The sequence below is a fragment of the Papio anubis genome, chromosome 2 (assembly GCF_008728515.1).
Source record: "Papio anubis isolate 15944 chromosome 2, Panubis1.0, whole genome shotgun sequence".
Taxonomy (NCBI): Eukaryota; Metazoa; Chordata; class Mammalia; order Primates; family Cercopithecidae; genus Papio; species Papio anubis.
Window position 1 is genome coordinate 190,341,136 of NC_044977.1, and position 13,452 is coordinate 190,354,587.

Sequence of the window (13,452 nt, forward strand, 5' to 3'; positions counted from 1 at the left end):
TTTATAATGGAAATGTTCTATAGCTGGACTTTCTAATATCATAGCTACTAGTCTCACGACTGTGTTAGCATTAAATTAATTAAAATTAAATTAGTTTAAAATTTCAGTTCCTCATTCTCACTAGCCACATTTCAAATCCTCAATAGCCACATGTGATAAATAATTGAGGTTCAAACCGTATTAAGAGTCCCACATACCTACCTCATTTAAAATGCTATTAATAATAGTATAGATAAATCCAATGCCAGCAACTGCCACAAGACATAGTAGAAACAAGTAGGCATCTCTGTAGAGTTTAAAATCAGTTGGTTTGGGATACAATATGGAACGAACAAGCTGTCCTTTGGAAGTACTAAATCCTATCAAGAAAAGAAGAGAATTATTTATATTTTTATAAGAAAATGAGAATTCTCCCATAACAGAATCTCTTTTATTTATTTATTTATTTATTTTTTTGAGACGGAGTCTCGCTCTGTCGCCCAGGCAGTGATGCAATCTTGGCAATCTCAACTCACTGCAAGCTCCGCCTCCTGGGTTCACGCCATTCTCCTGCCTCAGCCTCCCGAGTAGCTGGGACTACAGGCGCCCGCCACCTCGTCCGGCTAGTTTTTTGTATTTTTTAGTAGAGACGGGGTTTCACCAGGTTAGCCAGGATGGTCTCGATCTCCTGACCTCATGATCTGCCCATCTCGGCCTCCCAAAGTGCTGGGATTACAGGTGTGAGCCACCGCGCCCGGCCCAGAATCTCTTTTTAAACATTCAGTAGGTATCAAATATGCTGAAACATGCAAAAAGAGATTAATTAAGAGGTTTCCTACCTGTTCTAACAACTATGGCTTTGACGAGTTCTCCGGTGTAGAAACGAGTCTGAATAACAGTTGTCCCACAAAACAAAGTATGTCGTTTATGTGTTTCTGGATTATATAATTCATCTCCTATTCCTTTCACATCCACCGAAGGATTTGGCAAGTTAGTCTTTGTCACTGGAACACTTTCTCCTTTAAAAAAAAAAAACAGTTTACAGATTATTAAACGAAAGCACAGGAATCAGTATCAAACACCAAAAAACATTGTTAAATATTTCAAATGCTACTATACTGTTTATAACAATCACTAAGAGTTGTATATGTGGATAACATGACTTAATTTTTTGTCTACCAATTTCCTCACAGAGAAATATCAAATATTATCTTCCACAATAATTCCAGAAAGTGATTTGTGGCTCAAAGGTAGTATCTGTTTATATTTAGAAACAGTTGTGTCGTTCAGTTTCAAATAATTTCAAAAAAGATTAAGTAGTTGCTACAGTCCATGCACCTGTTTTCTTATCTCTAAGAACTAATGGTAACAGTGGAAAGCACTGTACAAAAGAGATGTGAGGGTCTACCCCTGACCCACCCCTACACACACATACACACACACACACACACACAGAGAACAGAAAAGACAGGCAAAAAAGAGATGTGAAAATGAGTAACATGGTGGTTCTCTCAAACAACCACAAACAGTCAAATTTTTTTAAATTAATTCTCTGTAGCATTCACATTTCTTGCTTCCAAGAAGGCATGTGTGTCAGATATGTAAAAGTTTGTGTGTGAGACATGTATGTGTTTGTGTGTTTTAAGACATGACTTAACAGTCTCAAAATGTATTACATATAAATCATTTTCTAACCAGACTATGACAATTTAAAAAAAAACTTCACACGATTAAAATAAGATATTGGACAGGCACAGTGGCTCATGCCTGTAATCCCAACACTTTGGGAGGCCAAGGTGGATGGATCACTTGAGGCCAGGAGTTTGCAACCAGTCTGGCCAACATGGTAAAGCCCTGTCTCTACTAAAAATGCAAAAATTAGCCACGCATGGTGGCAAACACCTGTTAGTCCCAGCTACCTGGGAGGCTGAGGCATAAGATTTGCTTGAACCTGGTAGCAAAGGCTGCAGTGAGCCAAGATCGCACCACTGCTCTCCATCCTGGGTGACAGAAAAAGGCTCTGTCTCAAAAAAAAAAAAAAAAGAAAAATCAAGCTCTATCTCAAGACCATGAATTTCCAAAGGGAAGTCATTTTAAAGTCTGTATCTCCCCAGTTCAAGAAAAATATAAAAATCTTTCTTTATTCCCACTTTTTACATTTCAAATGGGGAACCAAATACTGTAAGCCACATTCTCTGTGGGAAGAGGCCTTCTTTCCACTTCCCTAATCATAAACCATTTCCTAGGGTCCAAAGAGTAGCCAGAGTCAGGCCAAGAGATGTGACCAACACTATAGCACAGTATCTAGTATTGCAGCTGAGTATAATGCAGAATTTGGTCTACTCAGAATTTTAAATCTCTAATATCCAATATACTCATGAGTAAAGACACAAATGACATAGCTAATTTTGAAAAGGCTTAATCAGTAACTACTTAGTCATGATATATCATAAACAACTCACGTTGATATTTACTCATTTAGTTTACCTGTTAACATGCTTTCATTTACAATGCAGGTACCATTAATAAGTACAGCATCGCAAGGCATTATTGTCCCATTTAATGGAATGACCATGACATCTCCTGGCACAAGGTCAGTAGAAAAGATTTCTTCTATTTCTGAATTTAAAGAAAGAAAGAAAAATCTGAAAAAGATATTCTTTACTTTGGAAAAATACAGCAAATACTATTCAGAAGTCATCTGATCTCAATAAGAAGTTAATAATGTAATGGGGCAAAATAGAGAAATCCAATAAATGGCAAGTTTTAACAAATAAGATTATTAGGCTAACAAAAGCATGGTGTGTCAGCTAGTCTACTGCTAGGATACCAACTGTGCACAGGTGATGCCAAGTACCCTCTGACGAAGCGAGTAAGTGTGTTTCAATATTCATGATAACTGTCCATGATAAATGCTGACTATTAGCCTAAGGAAGAGACACAATGAGTACACAAAGGAGATTCTGTGAAACAGGTCACACTAACTCAGATTTCTATAATCCCCTGAAAACAGAAGGAAGCACTAGAAAACCTGGCATATTTTCTTTTCAACAGCGTATCTATATTCCTTTTCTCATTGCTACTATTTATAACTTTCAAGTCTCACTGCCTCCTCAATATTCCTAAATTACTTTTTTTAGATATTATTTTAAATATGAGTAAATTCATTAAATAAATTAAACACTGTATATTTTATCTAGTTCATTATTTCCTTACAAATTTAAGTTAGTGAAACACTTTTTTAAAAGATCTTCCCTCTGATTGAGTTGGTGTTTGAAAAAAAGAAAAATGAAAATGAAAAGATCTTCCAAAGGGTAAAAAGGTTTTCTTTAGAGTCACCTTATATGTAGGTAGGTATTCTCTCTCTTTTCCTCTCATTCTCTAACACCCTCCCTCTCCCTGCCCAAGTTTAATACTGTGCTCAGAAGACAGTCACACTAGTTTATAAATGGAGATGGATGAGAAGAAATCTATTGTTTGTGATGTTAGCCTGGAAGACAAATACTCTCTTTCCTTCTTTTAAAAAAGGAAGTAATTTACTAAATTATGAGGGAAAAACTTTTAAAGAATGGCATTTAGTACATAGTAGATATATCGATCTTCATTTAAAAACTAAGATCCCTTCTTTTAAAAATTCGGTTTTTCTTTAAAAAGAAAATAAACCATTCCTCAGACGGGAAGAAAAAAGTAAAAATTTGACTTTTCTTAAAGCTTTTAAATGCCACTTGGAAGTTCTACTCCTTTTAGGTGTACCAGAAAACAAGGTATCAATGAGATGTAAGACTATATAGAGTGGGTAAGGAAGATTCAAGTTGAATGGTATCTGCCCTAGCGTCCCCAGTATCTTCAGCAACAGCAGAAGAAGAAGAGGAAAGGCATCAGTAAGCTACACATCTTAGACTTCAACTAAGGGAGGCAGATCTTCCCAGCTAGAGTAGCAGGTGGCCGGGAAGCACAGGGAAGGAAGCAATCTCTTGGGTGTAGTTTGAGTCAAGAAAATGGAGACTGATTTGGTGTTCTGAGTAAATCAAAGTGGCTTCTGCCTCCAAGGCCCATGATGCTGTGCTGCCTCCTTTACCTCTTCAACATTTTGCCAGACAAGTTACATGTCCAAAACATTACCCTTCTTACAAGTCTACTTCTCTTCCAGAGTTTCCTATTTAACTAAATAGCACCAACATCCATCCACCTAGCCAGACACCGCTCCATGGCCTCATATACAATGAGGTAAATCCTGTTCAACGGTCACATTTCAGTATCTTTCGAACTCATTTCTTTTAATCTCCACAATCTCTACCTTGATTCAGGCGGGGGGGGGGGGGTCATGCCTTCAGTATTATTCTGCTTTAAACCAGTCTGAATGTGGACACCAGAATGACTTTTTTCCAAAGGGCACGTACTTGATCACTCCTCTGCGTAAAACCCTTCGATGGCAGCTATGCATAGTGGCTCATGCCTGTAATCCCAGCACTCTGGGAGGCCAAGGCGGGCAGATCACTTGAGGCCAGGAGTACCAGACCAGTCTGGCCAACATGATAACACCGTTTCCACTAAAAGCACAAAAATTAGCTGGGTGTGATGGTGTGCAAGCCTGTAATCCCAGCACTTTGGAAGGCCGAGGCGGGTGGATCACTTGAGACCAGGAGTTCAAGACCAGCCTGGCCAACATGGTGACACCCTATTTTTACTAAAAATATAAATACTGGCTGGGCGTGGTGGCACATGCCTGTAATCCCAGCTACTCAGGAGGCTGAGGCACAAGAATTCCTTGAACCTGGGAGGCGGAGGATGCAGTGAGCCAAGACTGCCACTGCACTCCAGCCTGGGAGGGAGACTCTATCTAAAAAATAAAATAAAAATAAAAATAAAATAAAATATAAAATTAAATTAAGTTAAAAAACAATAATACCATTCAATGGCTTTCCACTGTCTTTTGGACTGAGCCCAAATCCCTAACATGTCTCAGAGAGCTAGCCATCATTTATAGTTGCTATATTTGTCATACTAAATTTCTTCTTTCAGTTCTCACAATGTCCACACAATCTCTAATTTCTAGGCCTTTGGGTATTTAGAACACTCTTCTCTCCTTCTCTCAGCCTCCCCTTATCAACTTCTCACCTACCTCTTATTTGGCTAATTCAAATAATCACCACTGAAAAGCACTTAATCAAAGATGTCATCCCTGATACCTACAGTAAAAGAGCTCCTCCTAATATATAAGTTGGCTGACTTCTCCTTATCATAGCATTTATCACACTTCACTGTTACTGTTACTATTGTTATCCCTACACCGAATCCCCAGAGCCCAGCACAGTGCCTGTTACATAGAAGAAAAATACAATTTTATATAAATAAATGAATTTGATACAAACTCAGGAACTGAAATATATACTTTTAGTTCTTAAAAAAATGAATGTATGTGCAAGGCAGAGTGGCTCAAGACTGTAATCTCAAGACTTTGGGAGTCTGAGGCAGGAGGATCTCTTGAGCCCATGAATTCAAGGCAAGTATGGGCAACACAGTGACACCTCGCCTCTCTAAAAAAAAAAAAAAAAATTTAGCCAGGCATGGTGGCACAAGCCTGCAGTCCCAGCTACTTGGGAAGCTGAGACAGGAGGGTAAGTTGAGCCACTGCACTCAGGCCTGGGCAACAGTGAAACCCCATCGACTTAAACAAAAAAAAAGGCCGGCTGCAGTGTGCAGTGGCTCAAACCCATAATCCCAAAACTTTGGGAGGCCCAGGTGGGCAGATCACTCAGCCCAGAAGTTTTGAGACCAGCCTGGGCAACATGGCAAAACCCTGTCTCTTAAAAAAAAAAAAAAAAAAAAATTAGCTGGGCATGGTGGCATGCACCCGCAGTCCCAGCTACTCGGGAGACTAAAGTGGGAAGATTACTTGAGTCTGGGAGGTCAAGGCTGCAGTAAGCTGAGATTGTGCCTTTGCACTGCAGCCTGAGTGACAGAGACACTGACTCAATCAATTGATCAATCAAAGAATATATATGTATTAAACTTTGGGCTTACTTCACACATTATGCCTAACAGGTATCTTTTTTGATTTATTCCTCCAACATTCACTTCAATTACTTACCTTCATTTACTCTACAAACTGAAACTCTTACAGTACTATGAGTTGCCACCATGTCATGCAACATAACATATTGCTGAAAGAGGAAAAAGAAGTTAAAAACTAGCCAATATGAACCCACTCAAGAAAAAAGCCAGAGTGCTAAGAAATAAGTTAATTCAATAAATGTATATCACTCCATCATTATAAAATGTCGAGTCAGAAATTCAAATTATTCATTGTTGTAGTTCAAGACAAAACAAGAAGCACTTTTAACAGGATAGCCCTGAAAACAGTACCTTCCAGTATTCCAGTCTGTGATCAGCAACCACAGATCCCTATGGCCTCTAGACAGTCAAGTGGTAGAGTCGTGACTCTAAAAAGCACCTGCCATCCCCAACCTCCTACCCCGCAAAACAAACAAAAAAGGGAGGGGGAGAAGGAACACATATTCATGCAACTAAAATAATGACTGCATTGAGAATTTACGTTGTGCCCAGTACTATTCTACACACTTCAGATGTTATTACAAAATACAAACAGAGTTGTGAAACCCATAATAAACTTGAACTTACCTTTCTAATGGAATACAGTGAGCTTACGATTGATACTATGGACATAACCACAATAGCTAGAGCATAGTAATAGTATTCATCAGTGCTCCACAGTATAACACTGAACAGCTGGAAAATGTAAAATGGGTTGAGAACCTAAAAAACAAGATTTTAAAGTCAAACTGAATGAGGTATTAATGACTATACAGATTGTCCACCTTTTCATTTGACAATTAACCAAAAAGATACAAATACGTACAGGATAAGTTCCATAGTATTTTACAGCAAAATGTACTTCCCTAAAAAGTAGGGCAGGCTGGGTGCGGTGGCTCACGCCTGTAATCCCAGCACTTTGGGCGGCCGAGGCGGGTGGATCATGAGGTCGGGAGATGGAACCATCCTGGCTAACATGGTAAAACCCTGTCTCTACTAAAAAAATACAAAAAAATTAGCCGGGCATGGAGGCGGGCACCTGTAGTCCCAGCTACTCAGGAGGCTGAGGCAGGAGAATGGCATGAACCCGGGAGGTGGAGCTTGCAGTGAGCCTAGATCGTGCCACTGCACTCCAGCCTGGGGGACAGAGTGAGACTCCATCTCAAAAAAAAAAAGTAGGGCAATGTGCTATCATACTCATTATTATTAAACTACTATAATTTGGCTAAATAAGGTTAATTTAAATTACTGGCATCCATTTAGATTCATACCATCCAAATATAGACTCGGCTAGAAAAGGCTAGTAAGTGTATGACTTTAGCTATTCTGCAATCTGCTTTGGCAATAAAGTACATTTATTTCCAACTCCTGTGCTCTGGGCTAATAGAATACAAAACTTTTAATGAAACTGAACAAATGTTTGCTTATTATAAACTCAAAACACAAATTTACTTATATGTCAAAAGTTCACTGGAGGCGAAAGGAAAGACAAATGTGAGTTAATGAGTTATGTAACTTTGCTTTCTCTAAGATAATAAGTAAGTATTAATTCCTGAATGAAAAAGAGATAAAGGGAGCCCTTGGCAATGAACTTCATCTACCCAAATGTCATGGTATTTTATCAATTTCATTAACCACCCCCTACCAATGTCTTAAAATTGATGCTTCTGTACTTTTCAAAGCACTTTCATATAGATATAGTTAGATATAGTCTCATTTTACCTGGAAACCAAATGAGATAATTAGAAAACACTTATCCCAAGTTAATAGCTAAAGGAGCAACAGAGAGAATGTACTAAAGATCAGAGCTAGTTACTGATAGAACCACATTACCAATCAGGCTTTCCAATTCCTAATCACTACACTATGCTATGCTCATAAGCAACATTACACGTCCACTCTCAGGAACTGATGAAAAACCATCTTCCTTCTACCACTAAAAGTGTTCACCTAACACAACTAATTCTTGAGCTTTAGCCAAACACCAGAATGAGATTGGTGAACCTAACTCTGCTAAACATTCAACAGGTAATAAAAGCAAAACTAGACAAAATTTTAAGAATATATGCCCCAGATTCTTTCTCTATCAGAGTAAATTTCTTCGTCTTTACCTTCCAAGTAAAAATACGCAAAAAGAGGTTAGGAAAAAGAAAACCAAGAATATCTTAATCACGACTCTTTCCAAATTGACAAATCCATTGATTATGACTGTTGAGTTATATACAATAAATAGTCTTACCTCTTTAATTAGAAGCTTAAAAACAGAAGGCACTTTTACAGCAATTTCATTTACTCCATAAAGCAGTTTTCTATAACAGGAAAATACATTAATACTATTACATTATATAATAGTAGCATAATTTATGAAAGGCATTGTATTAGGTAAGGCTTAAACCACAGACTGTTCTTATTCATGTCTCCAAACACTTATCTTCTATAATTCAAACTGTCTACCTACAGAATTTAAAACAAAGAAGTCAATAGTAGATACCTATACTGGTAGCATTTAACTTCATTTTGTCTCACATCTTTATGTGTGACAAGTATCTTTCCCACTAATCTATAATACCTTGTGAGCAAAAGGTTCTCTTTTGCATCCTTGAACACACTGGATCTTAACAATTTTGAATTACAATTAACTTTTGCAAGAAACCAAATAAATTGGAGGGATCTTATTTTTTTAATACTGCACTAACAGTGTTTAGTTCAACACATTGTACATTTGACTTTAAAAGAAAATGCTTTTAAAGTTTAAATGTTTCCACTTAATTCCTTATGTTACAGTAGTATTTTCTATATGATAGAGTAATTCTTGACTTTTATGAAGTGTAAGTCTAAATGAGTGAATTTTATGTTCTACCCCTTTGAAAGAACATGCTACAGAACTGTAAGAAAACTTCTTATGGAATTTCAAAATGGCATTTATCTTTAACATATGCAATACACTGGTGTATTTTTCTGATTTAACAAGGAGTAACACTATGAAGAAGATTACTTCTCCCAATTTACAATTTTTCATTACGGTGAATTTGAACTATCAATTGTAAGGCATACCATTATTATATGATCAAGAATGACACTTCACCAACTCTGTGACACATCCCAATTTCAGAGATGTCAAAAGGTAGAAAAATGTGCACCTGGGAACTGATGAAATACGGTATAATTTCAGGGATACCAATTTCAAAATATCAGCTTTCACATTTTTATAATTCTTAAACTGACAAGACAGTCTTACCCAAATAAAATATCAATAAATTCTCAACTACTATGTCTGTAATATTTAAGTATCTGTTAATATGTACAACTATATGGTAAAGGGTTGACTATGTATACTACTGCTTTCAGGAATTTTGAGAAGATCTAACTTTAGTTGGATAAAAATTACCTGTAGGCATGCATCCCCTTTGTCAGTCCTGCACTATGCTTTTCATAAATTGACGTACAAGAAACACCTTCATCCAGTCCCCTAAATAAATCCAAAGTTTTTACTTTAAACAAAGTTTAAAATATCCAAATTTCTTAACGCCTCATTTTTCTATATGCCTGATTTTATAAAGGTGTGACTTCCTTACAAATGCTTAGAAACCCTTAACAAAAATTGAGATAACAAATGAGAATTTTTAAATCTCAAATTCTTAAGATAAACAATGACAAATCTAAGTCTCAAACCCAACTTCAAAACTATTCAATGTATTTATTGCAGGATAGATGAGATGGCTCTAAATACTCAAGTTTATATAATAATATCATTATCCTTAAGACTGTGCCAAAGGTGTAATAACTAAAATTAAACTTTAAAATTTTAAGATAAAGTATAACTTGAGAATTCTAAACCAAAGATGAAAAAATTTTACTTTTTAGCTACATAGTTTCTCCTTTTCAATTTTAGAGTCAAACTAAGAATTTCTATTCATTGTCTTCCATCTCCATAAAAGCATCAGTTCAAACCCTTCCCTAATGCATACCTGGTTTGAAGTGCAGAATTTACGAGTCACAGACAATGCCTAAAATCTGTAGTAATTACAAATGGGATTCAACTAACATATCTACTTTTTCCCAAAATATCTTAATTATGCTTTTTTTTTTTTGAGATGGAGTCTTGCTTTGCCGCCAGGCTGGAGTGCAGTGGCACGATCTCAGCTCACTGCAACCTCCGCCTCCTGGGTTCAAGCGATTCTCCTGCCTCAGCCTCCTGAGTAGCTAGGACCACAGGCACATGCCACCACGCCCTGCTAATTTTTGTATTTTTAGTAGAGAAGGGGTTTCACCATGTTGGCCAGAATGGTCTCGATCTCTTGATCTCAGGTGATCCACTCGCCTCGGCCTCCCAAAGTGCTGGGATCACAGGCGTGAGCCACCACCCCATGCCTTAATTATGCTTATTTTAACTGAGATACCAACTATAAAACTCTAAAGCAAAGAGAGTCTTACATATACTTAATTTCAATCCTTTTTCACATTTTCCACATTGGAAAGCTAAGCTTCAAAATTCACTGCAATCAGTGGAATAAGTTTAAATTTTTAAGTTTCTATGGCTGGCAAAAGACACACAGTAAATATGTTTGACATTTCTTCCCACTGAATTTGATGACTTCTCCAGAAGGCAGCAAGGGCCAGTGCCAAGTAAAAAAAAAAAAAAAAATTTTTTTTTTAAACAAAATGACAGCCCATTGGCAATTTTCTTTGTTTTTTTGAAACGCAGTTTTGCTCTTCTGCCCAGGCTGGAGCAGAGTGGTGCAGTATCGGCTCACTGCAACCTCCGGCCCCCCGGGTTTGAGCGATTCTCCTGCCTCAGCCTCCCAAGTATTTGGGATTATAGCCATCCGTCACCAGGCCTGGCTAATTATTTTTTGTATTTTTAGTAGGGATGGGGTTTCACCATGTTGGCCAGGCTGGTCTTGAACTTCTCACCTCAGGTGATCCACCCACCTTGGCCTCTTAAAGTGCTAGAATTACAGGCATGAGACACTGTTTCTGGCCCAATTTTCTTTAAGGCAATAGTTCTTAATCAGGAATGGTTTTTAGAACTAGGCATGTAAAAATGCCCATGCCCATTCCAGAATGTTCCAATTCTTTAGTGTATCTGAGTAAAAAATCCAGGCATGACTATTTTATTTTTTACTTCCAATAGAAACTTACAGGTATGAATATTTTAGATGTTCATAACATGATTTTCTTTTTACCGCTAAAATTAAGAATTCCTTTGGCACTCTAAAGCAACGATATTAATGAGTATTTATAATAATCATTCTAAGAGCAATAAAATAGAATCTTAATTTGTACTTATATAACTTGAATCCTCAATTAAAAATAAAGGAATTACTACAGCTTGCCCCATTCTTTATCTACATAGTAAAATTAATTTCTATTTGCCTATTACTCTACTCCTCAAGTACCACAGGTTCCAAGTGTCAGTAAACAGGTAATGATTCAGATACTCTAAGTTAAGATACAGGCTATGAGGTATACTCAAAGTCACTTTGAGGTGCAACAGGTAAGAACTCAGACTCAGTAGACTTTGGCATCATACTGATTCTAAGTTTCATGTAAACGCTGCCATGGTGCAAGCTGTGGTGGGACTTATTTTAAAATGGTAATGAGCCTTCAAACAGCAACAAGGTGCTGTTAATACGTGAATAGAAATTTAAAACCTCAGCAATTTTATGAGTACTAGAATGGACTCTTTTCTACCTAGAATGTTTTCAGGATATTCAAAGTATAATCCAAACAAAAGGAAGATACTTACTTTAAGAAATCAAAATTGTGAATGGTATCATTCCAGAAATATTTTACACTATGATGGGTGAAATAACGAATCTGTGGAACACAAATAAATGTTACACCAAAAAGCATACTATCACTTGTGACAAGTAATCTGTTACTTCTATTAAAAGCTATATATAGGATTATATATAGCATTATATATAGTAATATGTAATATTTTATATGCATTTAAATTTATCTCAAGCATTAACTGCAAACACAAAATTATAGAATATACATGATAGCATAAAATGTAACAATTCTGATTTTTAAAGAAACTTTGACGTTAAGATCACAATACCTGTTGTGATTCAGCCTGTGAATATTTACTGATCCCGTGCCTATTTTCTCCAGTGGGATTCTCAGTTAAACAAACTGCATGGCCATTTGAAAGCTTATTAGACATAGATTTTGGACTTGAAACTGGGTAAGTTTCCAAAGAAAGAACGCGAATTTTTGCACAAAACCACATTTTGAATTCATCCTTAAAGAGAAAGGGATAAGGGTAAGGAGTCAATTTTATATAAAACTGCCTGTATTTTCATTTAATTTCCATTCTTCACAAGACATTATTTCCTCATCTCTAATTGAGGAAACATCATTCCTACTCACTAAATATTAAACCATTTCATGAGGATGCTTAAATTCAAATATAAAGTGCTTTCCATTGCTCATGGTTTTTATGACATATTTTACCGACAAGTACATCAATACTTCATAAAATAACACGAATAATTCCTTAATTAGCCTATATATTTAGACTAGATTTAAAACCTCTTAAAATATGCTTCCAGTTAGGATTTTTAAAAAAGAAAAAAGGCTGAGATGTATCAGCATCACACAGCAGACAGGCAGCTGGCCTAGTGACTGAGATCTGGACTACAGTCCTAATGGACCAGTAGCCTTAACAGACAAGTATCTAATCTCTCAGGGCAATAAGAGATATGAAAGGAAGGGGGTGAATTTGATCACCTTTAAGATTCCTTTAAACTCTAATCACTATAATAATAGTTAATTCAAATACAAATCCTCTAGAAATACTAGAATTAGCATTCCTTATTTTATCCAGGCAGCGATGTTCCCTTCAGCTATTATTCTGAATCAAGTATACACAGAGACATTGTTTTACTCCTTAAATAACCAGCTACAAGTAAATACATAAACTTACAGTAGTCCTCAGCAGCACTACGTCACAGTCTTTAATTGCAGCTCTGACACAGGTCGCTTTCACCCGCCACTCAGGCATCCAATAGAGGAGGAGGAGGAGAAACCCACCAGTGCAAATCACTCCTAAAGAAACTATGGCAAGCTTCCAGCGACTCAAATTGTAACCATAAATCTCCTGCATGGACACAGCAATCACATGATTAATTATCAAACGATATGGCAGATAAATATATTCCAAAGTTCTTTGTTTCCCAGATAGGTATTATCGTCTTGTCACATAAACTATATTTTCCCAATCCATAATTTACCTTTAAATTTTGTTTCTGACCAGTTTACTGTAATATTTTAAGTAAATTTGTTGGTATTTACACTTTGTTTTTATATTTAATTTATGCCTAATACATTCTTTTCCACTGATATAGTAAATTCATATTTGGTACACTTTCCTAGAATGTTTGCAATTTCATTTTTACATATCTTTTTAAT

At 36.5% G+C, this 13,452-nt stretch overlaps 1 protein-coding gene across 12 annotated transcripts in view; it reads right to left on the reverse strand.

The window, feature by feature from the left end:
* Positions 1 to 13,452, reverse strand: part of ATP13A3 (ATPase 13A3) — a 92,894-nt gene that overhangs the window by 44,635 nt on the left and 34,807 nt on the right. For 11 of the 12 annotated variants that reach the window (XM_031663896.1, XM_021935010.2, XM_021935008.2 and 8 more), the window contains 10 exons: positions 12,968 to 13,141; positions 12,101 to 12,283; positions 11,783 to 11,853; positions 9,422 to 9,502; positions 8,273 to 8,342; positions 6,622 to 6,756; positions 6,071 to 6,143; positions 2,467 to 2,598; positions 819 to 998; positions 202 to 359 (listed from right to left, as the gene is read on the reverse strand). In XM_031663896.1, the coding sequence (XP_031519756.1) occupies positions 202 to 359; positions 819 to 998; positions 2,467 to 2,598; positions 6,071 to 6,143; positions 6,622 to 6,756; positions 8,273 to 8,342; positions 9,422 to 9,502; positions 11,783 to 11,853; positions 12,101 to 12,283; positions 12,968 to 13,141 (1,257 nt within the window). The remainder of the gene's footprint in view (positions 1 to 201; positions 360 to 818; positions 999 to 2,466; positions 2,599 to 6,070; positions 6,144 to 6,621; positions 6,757 to 8,272; positions 8,343 to 9,421; positions 9,503 to 11,782; positions 11,854 to 12,100; positions 12,284 to 12,967; positions 13,142 to 13,452) is intronic. The other variant, XM_021935015.2, reaches the window with a different exon arrangement.